The following is a 24008-nucleotide window of genomic DNA, read 5'->3' as shown; positions in this document are numbered from 1 at the left end:
TAAACTCAGGTGCAAAGCTAGGGTTTCCTTTAAGAGTCAAAAAAGCCCAGTTTCCCATCCCTCTTCCTAACTTGTTATACCACCATAGCCACGCTTTCTTCAGTGGATGGAACAGCCCCGTTCCTTCCACCAAAAGGTCCTTTGGCCAACTTGGGAGTTGCAAAATCAGTGAGAAGTTCATGGGAAGGGAATACTAGAACTTAACATCCCTTGAGGGGAAAAGTGGGCAGTGGCGGTGTGTAGTTCATGAATCTAGCGCAACATAGTAGCCACATTGTACAACCTCAAATCTGGGAGGCCACCTCTCCCCCTGCAATAAGTTTGTTGTAACTAATTCTCACTTTCTTGGCCCTCCACAAGAGGGTTTTCAATATGCTTTCAAAGTGTGTCATTTCCTGTCTACGAATCCATGTAAGCAACATTTGTAATGGATAAAGAAGTTTGGCAGTAACATAATATAAGAGTAGCCATACTGGGTCAGACCAGTGGTCCATCTAGCTCAGTATCCTGTTTTCCAAACAGTGGCCAAGCTAGGTCACAAGTACCGGGCAGAAACCCAAATCGTGGCAACATTCCATGAAGAACCCCAAAGAATAGCAAGATTCTGGAATCCTAAAGAGTGACAAGATTCCATGTTGAACCCCAAAGAATAGCAACATTCCATGTAGAACCCCAAAGGATAAAAAGATTCTGGAATCCTAAAGAGTGACAAGATTCCATGCAGAATCTCAAAGAGTAGCAACACTCCATACTACAAATCCCAGGGCAAGTGGTTGCTTCCCATGTCTGTCTCAATAGCAGACTATGGACTTTTCCTCTAGGAATTTGTCCAAACCTTTTTAAAACCCAGATACGCTAACCGCTGTTACCACATCCTCCGGCAAAGAGTTCCAGAGCTTAACTATTTGTTGAGTGAAAAAATATTTCCTGTTTGTTTTTAAAGTAGTTCCATGTAACTTCTCAAGTGTTCCCTAGTCTTGGTACTTTTGGAACGAGTAAAAAAAAATCGATTTACTTCTACTCATTCTACACCACTCAAGATTTTGTAGACTTCAATCATATCTTCCCTCATCTGTCTCTTTTCCAAGCTGAAGAGCCCTAACCTCTTTAGCCTTTCTTCATACCAGTCGTCCAAAAAGTGATAGTCGTAGCTCTCGCCATTTCTAGCAAATTTCCTTAATGCCTACTATGTTGTCAACAATGTTCTTATTTTACACCCAACTATTGTTTGTGCTAAAACGTACACCCAAGAATTTGACCCCCTCTCTCTTGCCCATTTTAAAGGGAAGATGTAAAGATTACCAGGGTTCATCTTTAGGGTAGGACGACTTCTCACAGAGTGAAATAGGATATGAGCATCACTCCAGGCTAAGTGCCCCTGCCCTGCCATCCCAGAACGCTGAGCTCTTCAGGAATTCAGGGCTTACTTCTGAACGGATCCCTTCTGATTGCAGGGGTTCTACCGAGACTTCAGCGCTCTTTGGATAAAGCCTCCAGGAATATTTCAAAACAGCAGCACATGTTCAGTGACAGAGCAGCATCCCTCCAAACTTTCCTTTCTGTGTGTAATGCACAAGGTTATCGTCATTTGATATGAGAAGCAACTGCAGGTCACGCTGTCCCCTCACAATGTAAACTTCCTCAAACGGTAAAGAAACAGCATCCAAGTCCTTCTCTTCAGCATTTCTGGAAACAAAAAAAAAAAAATCAGAATAATTTATTTTTGTTACATTTGTATCCCGCACTTTCCCACTCATGGCAGGCTCAATGCGGCTTACATATTGTATACAGGTACCTATTTGTACCTGGGGCAATGGAGGGTTAAGTGACTTGCCCAGAGTCACAAGGAGCTGCCTGTGCCTGAAGTGGGAAATCGAACTCAGTTCCTCAGGACCAAAGTCCACCACCCTAACCACTAGGCCACTCCTCCACTGTTGCTACTATTTGAGATTCTACATGGAATGTTGCTATTCCACTAGCAACATTCCATGTAGAAGTCGGCCCTTGCAGATCACCAATGTGGCCGTGTGGCCATGCAGGACGTCAGACTCACAGAAACAGAAGCCTGCGCAGCCTTCTACATGGAATGTTGCTAGTGGAATAGCAACATTCCATGTAGAATCTCCAATAGTATCTATTTTATTTTTGTTACATTTGTACCCTGCGCTTTCCCACTCATGGCAGGCTCAATGCGGCTTACATGGGGCAATGGAGGGTTAAGTGACTTGCCCAGAGTCACAAGGAGCTGCCTGTGCCGGGAATCGAACTCAGTTCCTCAGTTCCCCAGGACCAAAGTCCACCACCCTAACCACTAGGCCACTCCTCCACTCCTTAGCGCCTTTGCTGCCCAAAAACAAGGTTGCAAGGTAATTTGGGACAATTAATTCACCCAGCAATCTAACAGCTCAAATTCTCCAAGCCAGTCTTTCTCGTGTCATCAACCTGATTTCAGGATATCCACACTGAATCTGCAAGAGATGGATTTTTATACACTGATTCCACTGCATGGAAATCTGTCTCATGCATATTCATCGGAGGTATCCTGAGGGAGGTCAGCTTGAGAGTATTTGAGCTCCTATATAGGGTGAGCCCTCGTCGCGTGCCTTTTGAAAACGGTTCGGCGCACAGATGACGCAACACACCTGACCGCCTTGAAGCCCGTTGATCTGTCATCAACTCACTTGGGAAAGAGTCTTCATTTCTGCAATATATTTCCTTGGAATGGCATAAAGGTCATCCTCCTTTTCATTGCAATTCTGATCCTCTTCACCTATGGCACCAACAGAAAAAGAAAATCAACAATAAACATCACTAGGGCACTAAGCAGTTCTCACACTTTTTTAAAACAGTAATGTTAAGAAGGGGGATCACCAAAGCAGGAAACCTAAATTACAGAGACAAAAGTAATGCCTCTATGCCATAGGAGTTGCACATTCTGGAATTTGAGCACAACTTAGAGAACATTAACTAAAGCCAATTACACACAACTGCCAATTAGTGCCAATTGACACAAATTAATACTAATTATAGCTAATTGATTATTAAAGCCAATTAGCATCTAATTAATCTTCATTCTTTAAGTTGCCCACACAAATTTGTGCACTAGTTGGAAATTTTGATGCAATTAGTGAGTGGGGTGTATAGGGGGGTTATTGGGAGTGAACTTAAAAAGGGACCTCGCAGGAGGGTGGGGAAAGAAGATAAATGTATCTTTCTGCCTGGTCATGCACTATGGCTGGCAGCTGGGACAGAAATATCCGGGTAGACCGGCTGTTCCAATTTGATTTTTTTTTCTGCTCTCATCAACCACCATCAGGTCAATATTCAACCAGTCTGGGCAGCGTTTTTTTTTTTATGCTGATTCACCGCAGCCGAATTAAATTTAGGTATTCAGCATCAGTATCTAGACCGCAGCTGGCACTAAATGTCTGGATTCAGTGGTGACTGACTCTACTGTCTGCCGACACCACCAACAACTTTGACCCCCCCCCCCCCCCCCCCCACCGCCGACTCTCTCGACCGCCTCCACTCCCACCTGCCATCGCAGTCACCTACCTTTGCTGGCGGGGAACCATGGGTGGATGGCAGGGGAGGGGGTTTCTGGACATAGGTGGATGGCAGGGGAGGGCAGGGGGCACAGGAGGGTCGCTGGACATGGGTGGATGGAGGGGAGGGGGTCTCTGGACATAGGTGGATGGCAGAGGGGACAGGGGGGGTTGCTGGACATAGATGGATGGCAGGGGGGACAGGAGGGTCGCTGGACATGGGTGGATGGAGGAGAGAGAAGAAATGCTGGACATGGATGGAGGCGAGGGAAGAGTGAGGAAGGAGATGAGGTGAGGGAAAAGGAAGAGAGGAGAAAAAGTGCACATGGATATAGAAAATAGGCAGAAGCTGGATCCACTGGACAGTCAAGTCTGCGGAGGACCCAGCTTTTACTTACGGATGTAGGGCAAGAAATGAAGAAGAAAGGCAGAAAGTAAAGAAATAAATGGAAAGGAAGCCGTGGAAATGGAGTTAAGAGGACAGATAGCAGCACAATCGGATACTGAGCCAGCATGATCAGAAAAACAAAGTCACCAGACAACAAAGGTAGAAAAAACTATTTTATTCAGTTTTTATTAATTGGAATATGTTAGGTTTTGGAAATGTGCATCTGTGATATTTTTCATGTAAGTTTTAATTTTTGTAGTATTGCTACATACTGAGTCTGACTTCTTGAGGTAACTTTCCAGTTCAGTATTTTGCATTCATGTGTTTTTCAGGTGTGATCAAGGAAGGTGCAGTATTCTGCTAGCGTATAGTTTGCAGCCCTTTTTGTTTGTTTTTTTTTCACTAGGTTGTGCACTGGTGTTTTAGAGCCCGGTGTAATTACAGTTGCCTTTCCACGCCACGCATAAGGTTGTAGCTCGTCCTGTCCTTGGAATTAGTGCTGTTTATGGTTTGTTAAGGTTATGAGTGTGTTTTTGCACACGTTTGTGTATAGTGTTTTGCAGTGGAGAGATTGTGTGTTGGCCTTACTAAGGTGGCACCAAACATCGGAAAGGGTGTAGAGCCTAAATCATGACACACTCTCTCTAAAAGGGTGTTTTGTGGCTCTACATGAGAATTGTGATATTATGATCCCTTGCTAGCTTCATATTGTTGATAATCTGCATTTTCCGTATGGCTGGTATATTGGTGTATAAGGTATTAATTGTGACTTTTTTTTTTTTAACTTTTTTTTTTCTGTGTGTTGTCAGACAATTATGGATGACAGAGTCGGAGTCTTCTTGAGTCAGAGAGTTGTGGTATATATTTTAAAACAATTTTAATACCTTGGTGGTCTATATGTTTTTATATTGTACATTATATTTTACTTATCACTTTATTTTATTGTATATCTTTTCATTTCATTTTATTGCATATATGGGTTACAGAGTAATAGGGGAATTTGAAAGTACTGAATCTTTTCTTAATATTTTTCCTTTATTCTCCTTTGTTATGAGAATTGGAACTACTAATTGTAGTGGACTTGAACTGAATAATTTCTGGGGAGGGGAGGTTTCGTGATAGCATTGTGCTTATTATTTCAATCAGTTTTTTGTACAAGTTTAGCTTCATTTGTCTTTATTTGAAATTTCATAAATAAAAAAATGTTCTAAAAATGGAATAATCTTATCAATGGGGTGGAGCTAGGGTGGGGGCGGGGCTACGATGGGGCCCCACCAAATTGGTCTGCATAGGGCCCTGCACTTGCCAAGACCGGCCCTGCCTAGGCCCACCCAAAATCTGTTGTCTGGCTACGCCCCTAACAGGGATACGTGTTCAGTGGAACTACTGTATGAATAAAGACTGCAACCATCAACATTTATAAGAAATATAACAGGGCGGAAAAAAAAAAAAGGAAAACTAAGAATAAGACCAAGACAGGATGGAACAGGCAAGGTGATAAATCGGGCAGCTTTAATGCACCCTAACCAGTAAAAAGTTCAAATTCTGATTTAAAGAAAATGAAATCAGGGCAGTGGGCACCTTACCTGATGTGTTCAAGTTTGCAATCTGCCTGGTCTCACGTGAAAGATGATTGGTAGATGTATGAGGGTCACAGTTTGCAGACACCTCAGATGTTCTGAGATCTGGTTGTCTTTCTGTAGGGCTGATACCACCTTCAGCTGTTTGCAGTAAGCTGGGGATGTCATGCCTGAAGGGGTCATAAAAGCATTACAAATTTAAATTCTTCAGAAAAGTAAACTGACCAATCTAAGCTCACTATCGGCCTGATACTGTCTCCAGGACCTGAGTTCCGTCTGTTCAAGTATCAGTCACCAAATTTTACTAGGGAAGCACTTTTAGCTCTTGTAAGGGAGAACAAGGCATGGTGCAGAGTAAGAAGAACACCCACGGATAGTGGTAATTTTCTTTAATAAAAAAAAAAAAAAAAAAAGGAACCAGGTTAGAGGTCAGCAAGAGGGTTCCACCTTTTCCCTTTTTCCCAATGAAGAGAAGGAAGTAGTTCAAAATGGTTCTGGATTGATGACAAAAGGTTCCAGGTCACCACAATTAGTGAACACAGGGTGCTAAAACATCAACTCTGCTTTAAAGGATCTTTTACATAGTAACATAGTAGATGACGGCAGAAAAAGACCTGCACGGTCCATCCAGTCTGCCCAACAAGATAAACTCACATGTGCTACTTTTTGTGTATACCTTACTTTGATTTGTATCTGCCATTTTCAGGGCACAGACCGTATAAGTCTGCCCAGCACTATCCCCGCCTCCCAACCACCAGCCCCGCCTCCCACCACCGGCTCTGGCACAGACCATATAAGTCTGCCCAGCACCATCTCCGTCTCCCGCCACCAGCTTTGCCACCCAATCTCGTCTAAGCTCTTTAGGATCCATTCCTTCTGAACAGGATTACCAAGTACAGGCTGAGTTTTTTCTCCCCGGCCCTGGAAGCTGCATTGATTTCCATAAAAACTGAATCCACACAGCACGCAGCTTGGCAGATTCTGCAGCCTGGCAAAATGAAAAAAAAAAGATTCAACCATGAATGATGTCTCCCAGAACAGAAGTTACTGTCAATAAACCATGAAACACTTCCATTTCTTTCTGAGGCACCAGAGACCAGTGGGGAGGAGGAATACTTCGGGGGTGGGGGGTGTTAAAAACTAAAATAAAGAAAACTCTGCCTTACGAAGAACCTGAACCCAGTAAATTCCCGGTATGAATGGAGTTTGGTGAAACGTTCCTACCAGAAGTTTCTTTTTCCCATTGTTCATGGTGATCTCAAAAGTGTATTCATTATCTGTGGCTTTCATTTCACGCACCGACTGCACCTGTAAAAAGGAGGTTTTCGGAATTTACAGAGACCAAGAAGAGATTTCAGAAATCTGAGGCGTTTTTTCCCCCCATTATTATATGCAATTTATTTATTTATTTGCTGCATTTGTATCCCACATTTTCCCACCTTTTTGCAGGCTCAGTGTGGCTTACAATGTTCCTTCATGGCATTTGCCATTACAGAGTGAATAAGGTACAATAGATTACATAGAGAGCATGGGTGACATAATAGGTATGTGGAGAACATGGTGGTTCATCTTACAGAGTAAAAGAAGCAATTGGTGCTATCAATTATGTGCAGGATCTAATCCCTTCTAAGAATTAACATTGGATTCCCTCCTTCAGATGTATCTGGTTTCTCCAGCCTCCACACAATCACTAAAACTTCCCAGAACTATACATCAATATTTGTTTGAATGGAGACCACAGGCATCTTCAAAGACTCGGGTAAAGATCCTACTGTACAACAGACTTCAAGAATGATTGACAGCTGAAGGTCAGAAAGCACCTCCTACTCTGTGATCCACCAATCTGAGGGTCAGGGAGCCTGTATGTGGCTCTTACGTGTATCCCTGTGTGATTTTTTTTTTTTTTTTTAACGCTTGTCGAGTTTTTTGAACCATGAAAAATTAAGTGTTATTTTCTAATTAAATATGAGAGCTTTTGCAACTCAGCTTCTAGCTGAAATGGCAAATTGAAGGCTATATGTTGACTATCACTTTCCTGGCCAGGGCCACCGAGAGACTGGGCCAGGCCCAGAGCAAGGGGGCCCCCCCCCCCGAGGTCATCATCCCCGCCCCCCTCCGTCCACTACCGGGCCGGGCCCCCCTGAATTCAAATCATAGCGCCTCACCTCGACCTCGCTCTGTGTGAAAGAAGTGCAGCAGCGGCAGTCTGCAGATCGCCTCACTTCGGGCCTTCCCTCCCTGTGCCCCGCCCTCACGCAAATTACGTCAGACGAGGGCGGGACCCAGGGAGGGAAGGCCCGAAGGGAGGCGATCTGCAGACTGCTGCTGCTGTGCTTCTTTCACACAGAGCGAGGTCAAGGTGAGGCGCTATGATTTGAATTCAGGGGGGCCCGGCCCGGTGGTGGACAGAGGGGGGCAGGTGGAGGGGACTGCGGCGCTGGGCCCGGGCCCGGGAAATTTTGTCCCCCCCCCCCCCTCTCGACGGCCCTGTTCCTGGCCAAACTGAAGGCTGGTGCGAGCATTTCTGAGGATGCTGGGAGCACATCTACAGGAGCCACAGAACCTCTCGTGCTATGGAAGGAACTCTGACCTCTCTCCCGTGGGATGACAGTTCTGCTCCAGTACCTGATCTAAACTAAAATGCATAAGACAAAAAGTTGCAGATTATAAATCACCTAACCACAGCTATGTGGGACACAACCATTAAAACATCCACAATATAAACACAACAAATATCAAGCTTCAACAAGAGTAAAACAATAAACAGACATCAATACGACCGACTGCCAACCCTACCATGCAATACATTTTATATTTATTATATAGGGGTCAAGCGATAAACAGACCATAAATGGGACCAACTGCCAACCCTACCAAGTAGTATATTCCAAATTTATTACAGCAGGTTGATTCTCTCAGTCCCACATGAAACACAGTTCTATCTTTATCTGGTTTGACTTATGCAGTTAAATAATGAATATCACACTCAGAGGCCCTTTTGCTAAGCCATGTAAGCGTCTATGCGCACCCAACGCGCACCAAAATGAAATTACTGCACGGCTACTGCATGGCTCTTGCGGTAATTTCATTTTTGGTGCGTGTCCGATACGTGCGTCTGAAAATAATTTCTTTTTCGGACACATGCCAAGTAGCACTTGACGCGTGTAGGTCATTACCGCCCAGTTACCACGCGAGTCTTTACCGCTAGGTCAATGGCTGGCGGAAAGGTCTCAGACCCAAAATAGATGCACGGCAATTTTGATTTTGCCGCACGTCCATTTTCGGCCCAAATCCCGTGCCTACACTACCGCAAGCCATTTTTCAGCGCACCTTAGTAAAAGGACCCCTTAACCAGATAATTGATAGCCAGCTGTACATTCATGGATTTTCAATGCTGGTGCCTGGATATATCTTGGTATTAAATATCCCGGCAGCCAAAAACCCACTGACTGCTGCTACCTGAATATATACCCCATGGTTACGTTTATTATATATTTCTAAAACCGCCTTTTCCGACTAGCGGATCAAAGCAGTATACAAATAATTGACATCATAAAAAGTCATAGAAGAGAACCCTATCATAAGACAGGAAAGCAAACTCCATGCAGCAGACCAACCAACCCACAACAATTAGCCAGACCAGCGAGATCTTTCAACCTCAATCATGAATGAGAAGCCAAATAATAAGATGCAGACTTTCACGTAGATTCAAAATTGGGCCTGTTTTGGGCCTCGTAGAATTAATCTATGTGAATCCAAAGACCTTAAAGCTCGAGAAGGAGTGTATGGAAGGAGAATTATTATAACGGGCCCTAAGCGTAAGAGATAGAACTTTTAACCTGATTCGAAAATAATTGGCAACCAATGCAGTTTTCAAAACAGTGAAGAAACATGATTACAACGTGCCCTACATAACAAAAGAATTGCAGAATTCTGTAAAGTTTGAAGACGCTTTCCCCCGGATTCTATATATTGCGCCTAGAGATCCGCACCAAAATTCAAGCGTATTCTGTAACAATGCACGTATTAATCAGCATTGATAACAGCTCTTAACAAGCAATAATGAGCACTGATTGGCAATAATTATAATTTATGTGCATAACTCACTAAGCGCATTCTGTAATGCAGTGCGCCTAACTTCTAATGCGCGCAGGCAAAAAGGGGCATAGTTCTGGGCATTTTGTCGGCATTCTGAAATTTACACACATAGTTATAGAATGTGGCCCAATGCGCCTATATCTACGTGCTGGGATTTTCGCCATGTTTTAGTTGATGTAAATGGAGGCGCATAGTTTTAGGCGCTGAAATTTTAACTAAGCGTATTCTATATACTGCGCCTAAACCTAGGCACCGCTTATAGAACAGGGGCATTGCCAGACAGCAGATTTTGGGTGGGCCTAGGCAAGAAGTGGGTGGGCACCAAATGTTCTCTCCCCCACCCCCGCATCAAAAAGATATCTCAGCTGGTGGGAAAATGCTTCTCTCCAGTCTCCACCTTGGTAGTCTGCAGCAGGCATGCGCTGAAAACTGAGCATGCGAAGGTGCCAGTATTGTGGAGAGCAGCATTTTCATTACCATGTGCTACTGTTGGATGGGCCTGAGCCCTAAGTGGGTGGGACCCGGCCCACCCAGGCCCACCTGTGGCTACGCCACTGTTATAGAATATGCTTAGCTGGCATTGATTTCCACATCTCCCCCTTTATCTGTAAAGGTGAAATACCAGCCAACAAGCCAACCTAATAGTTATCTTGCCAACCACTGTAAAACACAGCACCATACAACCTTGTAAATGTAATTGAATCAATGTCATCTCTAACAACTGTTAAATGCACGCCACATTGAACTGAAACTCGTTTTTGGATAATTGTGGGATACAAGTATGAATAAATAAAATCAACAAACCTAAGGACATCATCCCATGACCAAGTCAAGAGAATAATCCTATTTTTGACAGGATTCTGCTGAGATTCACCAGTTTGGGAGCAGTTTTCCCCCGGTCGTGTACTACCCAACTGCAGTAGTGTCTCACTTACATAATAACATAGTAGATGACGGCAGAAAAAGACCTGCACGGTCCAACAAGATAAACTGACATGTGCTACTTTTTGTGTATACCTTACCTTGATTTGTATCTGTCATTTTCAGGGCACAGACCGTAGTAGAAGTCTGCCCAGCACTAGCCCCGCCTCCCAACCACCAGCCCCGCCTCCCAATCTCGGCTAAGCTTCTGAGGATCCATTCCTTACCATATATATGTAATATTGCCCCCGAAGATAAGACTGAAAAGAAAGCAAAGGAGATCGGTTACCACTTGCAACAAACTGTGCAACATAACCTAGGCCAGGATATTGCAGATAAGAGAAATAAAAGATAAACCTACTGGATCTGTGCTTTTCTCCGTGTAGAAAAATAACGTCTTGTTTTGAAGCCTGAACCAATATTTTGGCCACGCAAACCTCTATAAACAAATAAGTAAATGAATTAATGTAATTAAAAGAATTTCCAGCAAGGTCAATTATTAGTTTTACGCTATACAGAGAAGCAATGATCTGATTTTTGGTACATTAGATTATTTTATCTTTTAGGAAAAATAAACATTATAGTAATCATATTATTCAAGCGTAGCATTGTACAAGGTTCACCTTAGGTAAAAAACACATCTCAAACTCTCCCATTTATCTGGGTGAAGCACCACTGATGAAATGAAAACTGACATTAAGTTGCTCATAAAACATGTCCTTTCACCCTTCCCAGTTTGACGATTGCTCTCCACCCACCACAGATGTCAGCTGGACAGTACACGAGTTGCTTTTTGCTCAGTTTTTTGGTCTTCTGATTAAGACCCTAGTGCAGGGTTTGTTCTGTGAGCTGACAGTCCCCGTCTTGAGCTTCCGACTGAGATTTAGAACACGCACAGAAGCCCTGCACTGTTCCAAACAGCGCTCTAAAATTAGCAACGGAACAGCGCAGGGCATTAACGCCCCTATGATAACAATTAATAGCATGCAAATGTAGGCAATCTATTAGCTCTGATCATAGGGGTACTTCTACAGGAGGATTGTACCCCTTATGTGGAAGTTAAGCCCCGCCTAGCACATCCCGGAATGCACCGGGCAGGGCGCCGCCATTTTGAGGCAGCACCCACAGAGGAGGGAGGGAGTGCTTGTCCCTCCCTCCTCCAACTTCAAGGTAGGCCACGGGGAGGTGTGCAGGTGCACAGGGCTAGCAGTCCCACTGGACCACCAGGTCTTTTTAGTGTTTAAGGGGTGGCCTTGTGTTCTGGAGGGTCGGGTTTAGGTTTGACAGGTCTGGGAGAAAATACTGGACCTGTCAAACCTCTTGGTCTCCCCCCATTACTCCAAACCCTAGGGTTTGCAACAGAATCAGTGCCCTTGTTTGGTGTGCTGCCCGGTGATCATGAGAGAGGAATGTGGGAGACCCTCGCCTGCATGCAATCAGTGATCAGAGCCAGCGAGCGCGTTGTTTCACGTGCTCGTCGGCTCTGATCCTGGGGCGCAGGCTAACACAGGCGCTAGTCTTGCGCCAATGGCCTCTAGTGCCCGCATTTCTGATTACCTGGGCATCTTTGCATAATAGCATATCCTCATCTCAAATCAGAACACTTAGATATTCAAATAAATGCTGGTAAAGTTGATTGATTTGGTTAGAAATTACACTGCAAACTCTATTCTGTTTTGTCAGTTTTTACTTGCCTAATGGCTCTGCTCTGTGCTCAGTCCCCCACCAGGGTCCACTGAGCCCAGTATCCTGACTCCAACAGTAGCCAGTCCAGGTGACAAGTACCTGCAGAACCTAAAAGGTAGATCTATTTCTCCAGAGATGAGAAAGGGCGTTCCCAAATCTATCTAGCAAAATTATTTTTTAATGGACTTTTCCTCTAGAGTCTAGGAACTTGACTACATAGTAACATAGCAGATGACAGCAGAAAAAGACCTGCACGGTCCATCCAGTCTGCCCAACAAGATAACTCACATGTGCTACTTTTTGTGTATACCCTACTTTGATTTGTACCTGTGCTCTTCAGGGCACAGACCGTAGAAGTCTGTCCAGCACTATCCCCGCCTCCCAACCACCAGCCCCGCCTCCCAATCACCGGCTCTGGCACAGACCGTATAAGTCAGCCCAGCACTATCCCCGCCTCCCAACCACCAGCCCCGCCTCCCAACCACCGGCTCTGCCACAGACCGTATAAGTCTGCCCAGCACTATCCCCGCCTCCCGATCTTGACTAAGCTCCTGAGGATCCATTCCTTCGGCACAGGATTCCTTTATGCTAAATTACCTCTTTTGAGCCCTGATGTTTTGATTACATCCTTCATCTTAATTATGCCTCTGTGTATGTGTGTTGGGGGGGGGGGGACCCCTTAGATCAACTTCTTCTTAGTCCTACTGGATTTGTAGGGTTCTGTGACTTGATCAAGAAGCAAGAAAGGGTTAAGAACAAAGAACAGGAGTTGCAAATCAGTGGCGTTGCCAAGGGTGGGCCCAGGCCCACCCACTTTGGGCTCAGACCCATCCAGTAGCAGCACATTTATGATGCGGCTGGCTGGAAGGGATTCCCAAGCTCCACCAGCTGAAATCTCCCAACAACTGTCCCTGCTGCATACCTTGTAAATGGCAGATCTTCGCCTGCAGCAAGCAGTGACTGATACACAGCGGCGTAGCAAGGGCGGGGCGGTGAGGGCGGTCCGCCCCGGGTGCACGCCGCAGGCCTGTTGGCTCTGCTGTTTCCCTGCTCCCTCTGCCCCGGAACAGATTACTTCCTGTTCCGGGGCAAAGGGAGCAGGGAGCCAGCGGAGCTGAGAGCCGCGCGGCTGCTCCCAGCAGCCAAGAATGCACCCGGGGGGGGGGGGGGGTGGGGGGTTGTGCGCTGGGGTGGGGGTGTGCGCTGGGGTGGGGGTGTCATTGCACCCGGGGGGGGTGTGCGCTGGGGTGGGGGTGTCATTGCACCCGAGGGGGGGGGGTGTGCGCTGGGGTGGGGGTGTCATTGCACCCGGGGGGGGGGGGGCGCTGGGGTGGGGGTGTCATTGCACGGGGGGGGTGTCATGCTGCACCCGGGGTGGGGGTGCGCATCGGCAATCCACCCCAGGTGGCAGCCGACCTAGGGTAGTCACTGCTGATACATACTTCTCAAACCGGCTCCACAGCCTTTCCTCTGACATGTTCCTGCCTATACAGAAACAGGAAGCTGCAGCACTGGGATGGCTGTGTGGTCAATATGAGCAGTGTGTATTAGTTTCTGCTCGCTGCTGGTGGAAATCTGCTATTGAAAAGGTATGGGGGAGAGGGGGGATGTTTGAAAGACCATATGGCATGCAGGTGAGAGAAGGAGAGACCAAATCACTTGTGGGATGGGGCGGGGTTCTTCTGCCCACCCATCTTGGGCCCAGGCCCACCCAAAATTGTGTGTCTGGCTACGCCCCTGTATGCAAATAAAACCTCACGGCACTGTAGACCCCAAGCAGTCAGTTTTGATTGGAACGGAAGCCCAAAGGAAGCAGGGGCGTAGCCAGACAACAGACTTTGGGTTGGCCTAGGCAAGAAGTGGGTGGGCACCAAGTGTTCTCCCCCCTCCCAACCACCACCAGCTGGCGGGAAAATGCTTCTTTCCAACTTGGCAGTCTGTAGCAGGCATGCACTGAAAACTGAGCATGCGCACGTGCCAGTATCGTGGAGAGTAGCGTTTTCGTTACCATCAGGAGAAAGTCTTCAGCTGGCTGAGCTTGGGATCCCCACCAGCTACTGTTGGGTGGGCCTGAGCCCTAAATGGGTGGGCCCCAGCCGAGATTGGGTGGCAGAGCCGGTGGTGAGAGGCGGGGCTGGTGGTTGGGTGGTTGGGAGGCGGGGATAGTGCTGGGCAGACTTATATGGTCTGTGCCAGAGCCGGTGGTGGGAGGCAGGGATAGTGCTGGGCAGACTTGTAAGGTCTGTGCCAGAGCCGGTGGTGGGAGGCGGGGCTGGTGGTTGGGAGGCGGGGATAGTGCTGTGCAGACTTATACGGTCTGTGCCAGAACTGGTGGTGGGGAGCGGGGCGGGTGGTTGGGAGGCGGGGCTAGTGCTGGGCAGACTTATACGGTCTGTGCCGGGGCTGGTGGGTGGGAGGCGGGGATAGTGCTGGGCAGACTTATACGGTCTGTGCCAGAACTGGTGGTGGGGAGCGGGGCGGGTGGTTGGGAGGCGGGGCTAGTGCTGGGCAGACTTATATGGTCTGTGCCGGGGCTGGTGGGTGGGAGGCGGGGATAGTGCTGGGCAGACTTATACGGTCTGTGCTGGGGCTGGGAGGCAGGGATAGTGATGGGCCGACTTATACGGTCTGTGCCCTGAAAAGACAGGTACAAATCAAGGTAAGGTATACACAAAAAGTAGCACATATGAGTTTATCTTGTTGGGCAGACTGGATGGCCCGTGCAGGTCTTTTTCTGCCATCATCTACTGAAAGGAAGCAAGAAGAAAATGCACTGCTAGAAATCAAAAGAACACGGAGATGCTTGTTTCTATGCTGAACAAAGAAAGCAGGCATCTAACATTTAATTAACAGATTTACATTTGATAAGGGCGGGTTACAAATAAGGAAAGAACTCAAAAACAGCTCCTGGTTCATTACCTACTTTTAAAGCACGATAACTTTCACCACAGGATGGAGAACTTACCCCAGCCAGACTATCTGAACTGGCTCTGTTAATCTTCTCGGAAATAAATGGCCGCTCAGGTTTAATGAGTGACTCGCTGAACGCACAAACTGGCACAATCTATCCGCCTTTATTTTTCCCCAAGGCATTTCCGGCCTCTCCAAGGGCACAGGGTCCAGTTCCCTACCATCCTCCTGACCCAGGCAGCAGCACAGAGGTATCCCGGCCTCTGTCCCATGTGTCAACCCCCCTTTCCCAGAGTTTGCAGCCTTATCTCATAGATCAGTATCATTGCCTAGAAAAAAAACCCCGAAAGGTGCACCTTGCCAAGCACGATCGGTTCCGTCCAATGAAGCTAATACTCCACAAGTATTTAAGTAACCGCGAAAATCTGTTCTTAGCTGCTATTGAATTATTGCTGCCAAATCGCAGTAATCATTTCAAAGTGCACTTCAAGGGCTCAGGGTTACCCCGTGAGAGGTGCTTCCAAGAGTGTTCAGTCTCCAAAAAAGACCCGGTGTCCTGCAACCAAGAAACATAGAACTTACCATTTTGTCCTTTCTCTTTTTCAAGAAGCCCTCGAACAACAAATCTTCTGTGCCAGCCATCGAGGATTCTCCCCGGGGTTTGGTGCCAGTGTGCAGACTAGCAGTGGCACCTCCAGACGATGGCTGGCAGCGATGAAAGGTTCCTCCTTCGCGGGGGGGGGGGGGGGTCACACACCGGGTGTGGGCTCTGCAGGGGGGAGGCACTCCCTTTCATCCCGATCTACTTCCTCTTTCTCAAAGCTCCTGCTCGCACGATCTGGACTCAACATTTCAGTCTTCTGGCCAGAGCTGTCCCTACCACCTTAGCAAACACAAAAAAAGAAATGTTCTGCACCGTAAAACGAAAGTCGTTTATGATATAGTTTTTCTTTCGTTCTAGCAGTAAAATGTGTTCGTCCTTTGCTTTTGTTACTTCTGAAGTTGCATCTCTTTGCAAAGGGAAACGTGTATGTAGGCGGGTTTTTTTTTTCTATGCATAAATCTGGGGATTAACCAGATCCACAAGACTCACCGAACCTGTCTTAGGGTCCACACACCTACCCAGGTTTTCAGGATTTCCACATTGCCTACTATGCATTAGATCACTCCAGTGCCTGTGGATTTTAGGCTCTGTTAGGAGAAATTTCCTGCACAACTGCTGGGTATTTGGTCATGTTTTGTTACTAGAGCAGGGGGGCTGTCCAACTTCAGTTCTGGAGAGCTGCAATCCGGTCGGGGTTTCAGGAGTTCCCCAATGAATATACACATCTATTTACATGCCCTGCCTCCACTGTAGCGAATGCAGCTCATGCATTTTCATTGGGGAAAATCCTGAAAACTCAACCTGGCAAGGGCCAAGGTCGGCCATCCCTTCTCTAGAGGGAAGCAGCCCTGTAGGCAAAACATGGTCAAGTCAGGCATTGTGATTTTATTTGGGCATTAAAGCTTCTAGAGATGCCAAGTTACCCAGTTCCAGGGTGGAGATTTTTGTTTGGTCCTGGTTTTGAACTTACATCCAAAGCCAATCAGTGCTGGAAGTCCCATAATGCACCTGGATGTGGTGGTTATAAATCCAGGACTGCCCAAAACAGTCTAGCCTGGAGCTAGATAGCTTGGCATCTCTGCATATGGCTGTGGGGTCCTCAGGACAGGTCTGAGAAGCCCTGGATTAGCTAGTACTGAAGAAGGGATTCGCAGAACACACCTACCCAGGTTTTCAGGATTTACACATTGCCTACTATGCATTAGATCAATCCAGTGCCTGTGGATTTTAGGCTCTGTTAGGAGAAATTTCCTGCACAACTGCTGGGTATTTGGTCATGTTTTGTTACTAGAGCAGGGCTGTCCAACTTCAGTTCTGGAGGGCTCCAATCCGGTCCGGGTTTCAGGATTTCCCCAATTAATATACATACATCTATTTGCATGCACTGCCTCCACTGTAGCAAATGTATGTATGCATTTAATTGCTGCACTTGTATCCCACATTTTCCCACCTATTTGCAGGCTCAATGTGGCTCACAAAATGTTACAACGACATTCACGTTGATAGAATAAGAATGTCAGAATATAGATACAGATAGGTGCATAAGAATATCATGGCAATCATAGTAACAGAATAATAATTTCAGAATTGTTACGAATAAAGGTGCATAAGTATATAATATAGGATTGGAAGTGGATAAATAGATAAAACATAACATAATGATATCAGGACAAGATATAATATTCAATAATGAGGATGTAATTAAAATAAACGAATTAGGAGAGTTCCATAATAGTTGTATTTGGAGTAATTTGGGAGTCAGATCGTTATGGGGGATCTTTTTTGTATGTCTTTATGAACAAGTAAGATCTGGTGTAAATGTTAGTTCAGACTTTCCATATATACACATTAGGAATTTTATAATTCCACATTTATGTATGGACTGCAACCCTGCGGAAGCCCACATTGAAAGTACACTCCATGACACTCATGCATGTACTTTCATGCTAGTTGATATTTTATAAAAGGGCACTTACATTTTCACTGGGGAAAATCCTGAAAACTCAACCTGGCAAGGGCCAAGGTCGGCCATCCCTTCTCTAGAGGGAAGCAGCCCTGTAGGCAAAACATGGTCAGGTCAGGCATTGTGATTTTATTTGTGCATTAAAGCTTCTAGAGATGCCAACGCCAGGTTACCCAGTTCCAGGGTGGAGACTTTTGGTTTTGAACTTACACCCCAAAGCCAATCAGTGCTGAAAGTCCCATAATGCACCTGGGTGTGGTGGTTATAAATCCAGGACTGGCCAAAACGTCTAGCCTGGAGGCGGAGCTAGATAACTTGGCATCTCTGCATATGGCTGTGGGGTCCTCAGGACAGGTCTGAGAAGCCCTGGATTTAGCTAGTGTTGAAGAAGGGATTTGCAGAACACACCCAGACAGGTTTTCAGACTGTTCGCAATGAATATGCACGATAGAGATTTGCATGCACTTCCTTCTCCAAGAGAGAGCTGCAAAATGTGGGGATGAAAGGACATCAGGCTGCTACCACAGAAAGAAAAGGAAAAAGGAATTGGCCCAGTTATGACTGCCCATACCTCCCCCAGACACAGTAGCTCATGAGACTGAAGAAAAGCAGAACTGCTAGCCACTGCCTCTCACCCTATCTGGAATTGAGACTTGGCAACTACCTCCCAGCCTTCCCCTCCCACTACAGGGAAATAAATTACAATTTAACTGCACAGCCTACATAAGGCTGGAAAAAAAACCTAACCCTGATACTGCTTCCCACTTCTCATACAATCCTTGCTGGTCCCACAACTTCTCCAGTGGAGGAGTAGCCTAGTGGTTAGTGCAGTGGACTTTGATCTCGGGGAACTGAGTTCGATTCCTACTGCAGCTCCTTGTGACTCTGGGCAAGTCACTTAACCCTCCATTGCCCCTGGTACAAAATAAGTACCTGAATGTAAACCACTTTGTAGTTGCAAAAACCTCAGAAAGGCGGTATATCAAGTCCCATTTCCCTTTCCCCCTTTCCCTTATGACATCACAATATCAGAAGTGAGCCAAGTAGCGGGCAATCAAGACATTGTGACATCACTGATGAGGTTGGCTCTTATTGGTGGAATGAGTGGAGGAGTAGCCTAGTGGTTAGTGCAGCGGACTTTGATCCTGGGGAACTGAGTTTGATTCCCACTGCAGCTCCTTGTGACTCTGGGCAAGTCACTTAACCCTCCATTGCCCCCTGGTACAAAATAAGTACCTGAATATATGTAAACCGTTTTGAATGTAGTTGCAAAAACCTCAGAAAGGCGGTATATCAAGTCCCATTTCCCTTTTGACATCACAATATCAGAAGTCAGCCAAGTATCAGGCAATCAAGCCATTGTGACATCACTGATGAGGTTGTCTCTTATTGGTGGAATGAGCTGAGGAGTAGCCTAGTGGTTAGTGCAGTGGACTTTGATCCTGGGGAACTGGGTTCAATTCCCACTGCAGCTCCTTGTGACTCTGGGCTGGGCAAGTCACTTAACCCTCCATTGCCTCAGGTACCAAAACCCAAAACTTAGATTGTAAGCCCTCTGGCGACACAGAAAGTACCTGCATATAATGTGTACAGTGCTGCGTATGTCTAATAGCACTATAGAAATGATTAGTAGTAGTTCTCCACAGCCATCTTTTCTCTAAGCTGAAGAGCCCTAGCCTTAGCTGTGTTAGCCTTTCCTCATAGAGAAGTTGCCCCATCCACATTATCGTCATCCTTCACTGTACCTTTCTCCCTCAGAGATGGCAGATGATGTTTAATGTGAGCAAGTGCAAAGTGATGCATGTGGGAAAGAGGAACCCGAATTATAGCTATGTCATGCAAGGTTCCACGTTAGGAGTCACAGACCAAGAAAGGGATCTAGGTGTCATCGTTGATGATACGTTGAAACCTTCTGCTCAGTGTGCTGCTGCGGCTAAGAAAGCAAATAGAATGTTAGGTATTATTAGGAAAGGAATGGAAACAAAAATGGGGATGCTATAATGCCTTTGTATCGCTCCATGGTGCAACCGCACCTCGAATATTGTGTTCAATTCTAGTCACTGCATCCCAAAAAAGATATAGTGGAATTAGAAAAGGTACAGAGAAGGGCGATGAAAAATGATAAAAGGGATGGGACGACTTCCCTATGAGGAAAGGCTGAAGCAGTTAGGGCTCTTCAGCTTGGAGAAAAGTTGGCTGAGGGGAGATATGATAGAGGTCTATAAAATAATGAGTGGAGTGGAACAGGTAGATGTGAAACTTTCCGAAAATACTAGGACTAGGGGGAATGCAATGAAGCTACAAAGTAGTAAATTTAAAACAAATCGTAGAAAAGTTTTCTTCACTCAATGTGTAATTCAACTCTGGAATTCGTTGCCAGAGAATGTGGTAAAGACAGTTAGCTTAACGGGGTTTAAAAAAGGTTTGGATGGCTTCCTAAAGGAAAAGTCCATGGAGCATTATTAAAATGGACATGGGGAAAATCCACTGCTTATTTCTAGGATAAGCAGTATAAAATGTATTGTACTTTTTGGGATCTTGCCAGGTATTTGTGACCTGGATTGGCCACTGTTGGAAACAGGATGCTGGGCTTGATGGATCTTCGGTCTGTCCCACTATGGCAATACTTATGTACTTGTCCCAAGCTTTCTTGAATTCAGATATAACAAACACTAGCACAGCTACTAAATACCTTTAAAAATACTAGCTTTGTGCTTTAAACAATGAACAAAACAGTGTGTTACCAGGAGATTCAATTTCACTAGGTAGAAATATAGATATATGAACCGGTTCCTATTACACTAATTAAATACACACATAAGCAGCTTTTGAGAGCTACACTTCCTTCATCAGGTCAATGCTCCTCAATATACAAATAAATTACAATGCATTATTTCAATAGCAGTGTTTGTTAAATCAGGGGCGGACTTTTTAATAGGCATACAAGTGCCCGGGGAAGCACCTCTGCTAGCTAGACACCAGGGCCACATAGTTATGTCTCTATTTAGGACTGGCTACTGATCCATCATTGTAGGTGACTTACCCCTGGGACAACTGTGCCACCTGTGATTTCTGGGAATGGGGGGGGGGGGGGGGGAGGCGACACCTCCAGCCTGTGACTTTGGAAATTTACTGCTGAACTCTTCACGCAAGTGATCCGTTCCACAATTCAATACAAAGGTCTTTTTTAAGACCATTTATACACTATTCGCCAGTATTTCTTATTCTGGATCATCATTAGCTGTCTACCTTAGTATTTAGACTCCTGATGCAGGCCCTTTGGCCGAAACACAACGGTTGTGTCGAGTCAAATATACTAATTAATAAAATTTGGTTTTAGCTTTACTGTGATCCAGTCGCTGGGACTCCTGGTTTTGTGCCCACTTTTTTGTTTGTTTTCCAAAGTATCCGTGGGTCTTCTTTGAGTTCTCCACGCTTTGTGGATTCTCTATTGACTTTGGAAAGGGTGGCTGACTATTGAACTGGTCTAGAGTAACCAGGGGAATAAATCCTGTGATGAATTGTAAAGTAAAAGATAATGGGTGGGGTGGGGGGGAGCTGTGATTACAGAGGCCTGGAATAATGACAAGAAACAGCTTCCTTGTTTCTTTTAAACTAAAATGGTTTGTATAGCAAATGAAACATAACCTCACATCATTCAGAAAATCATTTGACAAGCAAGAAAAGAGTTGGGGGGTTGGTTGGTTTGTTTGTTTCTAATATGCACTTTGATTTTAGTTTTAGCCCTCTTATTTCATTAAATTTCCTTACATAAAATGCAGGAAGCACTTATATAGCTTCAAAAGTTCCATTATATTCTCAGCTAGAGGAAACCACTGCAGTTCTGGATAAGCATCTGGGAGGGAAAACAGTAGGAATTCCTGAAGCTGGTATAGGACATATGCTTAAATGAGTTCTCTCCTCAGCCCGAAGGAGTATGTGTGTCGACCTGAGCTAGGGATTATTCCCCTCCAGAATCCCTGCAATTAGGAGAAATATTCCCATTTGCTACCCACAACATGGCGAAGGAGCCGGGGAAGAGCAGGAAATGTAGGTCAAGGGAATGAGCAGAGAAATGGAAAGGGTTAATTCCTCCAGGGAAGATTATCAATAGAAATCAAACAAAATAAAACATGGAAAAGAAAATAAGATGATACCTTTTTTATTGGACATAACTTAATACATTTCTTGATTAGCTTTCGAAGGTTGCCCTTCTTCCTCAGATCGGAAATAAGCAAATGTGCTAGCTGACAGTGTATATAAGTAAAAACATTCAAGCATTACTATGACAGTAAAATAGATACCATTGGAGATTCTACATGGAATGTTGCTACTATTGGAGATTCTACATGGAATGTTGCTATTCCACTAGCAACATTCCATGTAGAAGGCCGCGCAGGCTTCTGTTTCTATGAGTCTGACGTGGACGTCAGACTCACAGAAGCAGAAGCCTGCGCGGCCACGTTGGTGATCTACAAGGGCCGACTTCTACATGGAATGTTGCTAGTGGAATAGCAACATTCCATGTAGAATCTATAGAAATCAAACAAAATAAAACATGGCAAAGAAAATAAGATGATACCTTTTTTATTGGACATAACTTAATACATTTCTTGATTAGCTTTCGAAGGTTGCCCTTCTTCCTCAGATCAGAAATAAGCAAATGTGCTAGCTGACAGTGTATATAAGTGAAAACCTTCAAGCATTACTATGACAGTAAAATAGATACCATTGGAGATTCTACATGGAATGTTGCTACTATTGGAGATTCTACATGGAATGTTGCTATTCCACTAGCAACATTCCATGTAGAAGGCTGCGCAGGCTTCTGTTTCTGTGAGTCTGACGTCCTGCAGGACGTCAGACTCACAGAAGCAGAAGCCTGCGCGGCCACATTGGTGATCTACAAGGGCCGACTTCTACATGGAATGTTGCTAGTGGAATAGCAACATTCCATGTAGAATCTATAGAAATCAAACAAAATAAAACATGGAAAAGAAAATAAGATGATACCTTTTTTATTGGACATAACTTAATACATTTCTTGATTAGCTTTCGAAGGTTGCCCTTCTTCCTCAGATCGGAAATAAGCAAATGTGCTAGCTGACAGTGTTCCTCCAGGGAAGATAGAAGCCTTAGGGGAGGAAGTTATGAGTAGGGTTTCACAGGTTCCCAGAGGAGCAGGTAGGAGATCCCTCTCTGAGGGAGTGTTGGGACAAAATAAGGGATCAGGGGCAGGAGGCGAGTAGTGGCTTGTACTTTATTAAGAAAAATAATCTCCTGTATCAGGTGGAGGAAAAAAGAAGGAAATGAAGAACATATAGAGCTACTCATACCCAAAATATTCAGAAAGATTCAGCCCAAGCCCATCCATTAGCAGGCTATTTGCGGGTGAAACGGAACGGTAACCTTAATGATACAATGTTTTTTTTTTGGCCAAAGATTTACGAGAAAGCGAGAGAGTACTGCCGATCCTGTCCAGAATGTCAGAAAGTACCCCAATGGGTAAGACCTTTGAAGTCAGAATGATTGAATATTTTAACACCCAACAGAAAGGACTTAACAAGGATCTGGGGTTCCTAGCCCATTATAAACCATAAAGCCGTATGTCTCTGTTGATCACCCCACCCCTCACCTATCCACACCCATCCTGTTAGAATATCAATGATATGCTTTGATGTCCCCATGCATACCTCCGACCCACCCCCATCCTCCCACCCTGTCAGACTGTCATAGTAATGCTTGAATGTTTTCACTTATATACACTGTCAGCTAGCACATTTGCTTATTTCCGATCTGACGAAGAAGGGCAACCTTCGAAAGCTAATCAAGAAATGTATTAAGTTATGTCCAATAAAAAAGGTATCATCTTATTTTCTTTTCCATGTTTTATTTTGTTTGATTTCTATAGATTCTACATGGAATGTTGCTATTCCACTAGCAACATTCCATGTAGAAGTCGGCCCTTGCAGATCACCAATGTGGCCGCGCAGGCTTCTGCTTCTGTGAGTCTGACGTCCTGCACATACGTGCAGGACGTCAGACTCACAGAGACAGAAGCCTGCGCAGCCTTCTACATGGAATGTTGCTAGTGGAATAGCAACATTCCATGTAGAATCTCCAATAGTAGCAACATTCCATGTGGAATCTCCAATAGTAGCAACATTCCATGTAGAATCTCCAATGGTATCTATTTTACTGTCATAGTAATGCTTGAATGTTTTCACTTATATACACTGTCAGCTAGCACATTTGCTTATTTCCGATCTGAGGAAGAAGAGCAACCTTCGAAAGCTAATCAAGAAATGTATTA

At 45.2% G+C, this 24008-nt stretch overlaps 1 protein-coding gene across 2 annotated transcripts; it reads right to left on the bottom strand.

Annotated features, from left to right (window-relative positions):
- Nucleotides 1-1057: 1057 nt before the first annotated feature.
- LOC115472418 lies at nt 1058-15794 on the bottom strand. 2 transcript variants are annotated; one of them, XM_030206698.1, is made up of 8 exons: nt 15711-15794; nt 10894-10971; nt 10760-10792; nt 6738-6821; nt 6404-6501; nt 5520-5683; nt 2643-2770; nt 1058-1686 (listed from the first exon to the last, which is right to left on the bottom strand). In XM_030206698.1, the coding sequence occupies exons 1-7, from the start codon at nt 15768-15770 to the stop codon at nt 2673-2675; spliced, it is 615 nt and encodes a 204-aa protein (XP_030062558.1). In that variant the 5' UTR covers nt 15771-15794; the 3' UTR covers nt 1058-1686; nt 2643-2672. The 2 variants fall into 2 exon arrangements, with proteins under 2 accessions (XP_030062558.1, XP_030062559.1); XM_030206699.1 differs by having other exon boundaries at nt 2682-2770.
- Nucleotides 15795-24008: the final 8214 nt, after the last annotated feature.

This window comes from Microcaecilia unicolor, chromosome 6 (assembly GCF_901765095.1).
Source record: "Microcaecilia unicolor chromosome 6, aMicUni1.1, whole genome shotgun sequence".
Lineage (NCBI taxonomy): Eukaryota > Metazoa > Chordata > Amphibia > Gymnophiona > Siphonopidae > Microcaecilia > Microcaecilia unicolor.
This window is presented reverse-complemented; position numbering and strand designations above follow the sequence as displayed.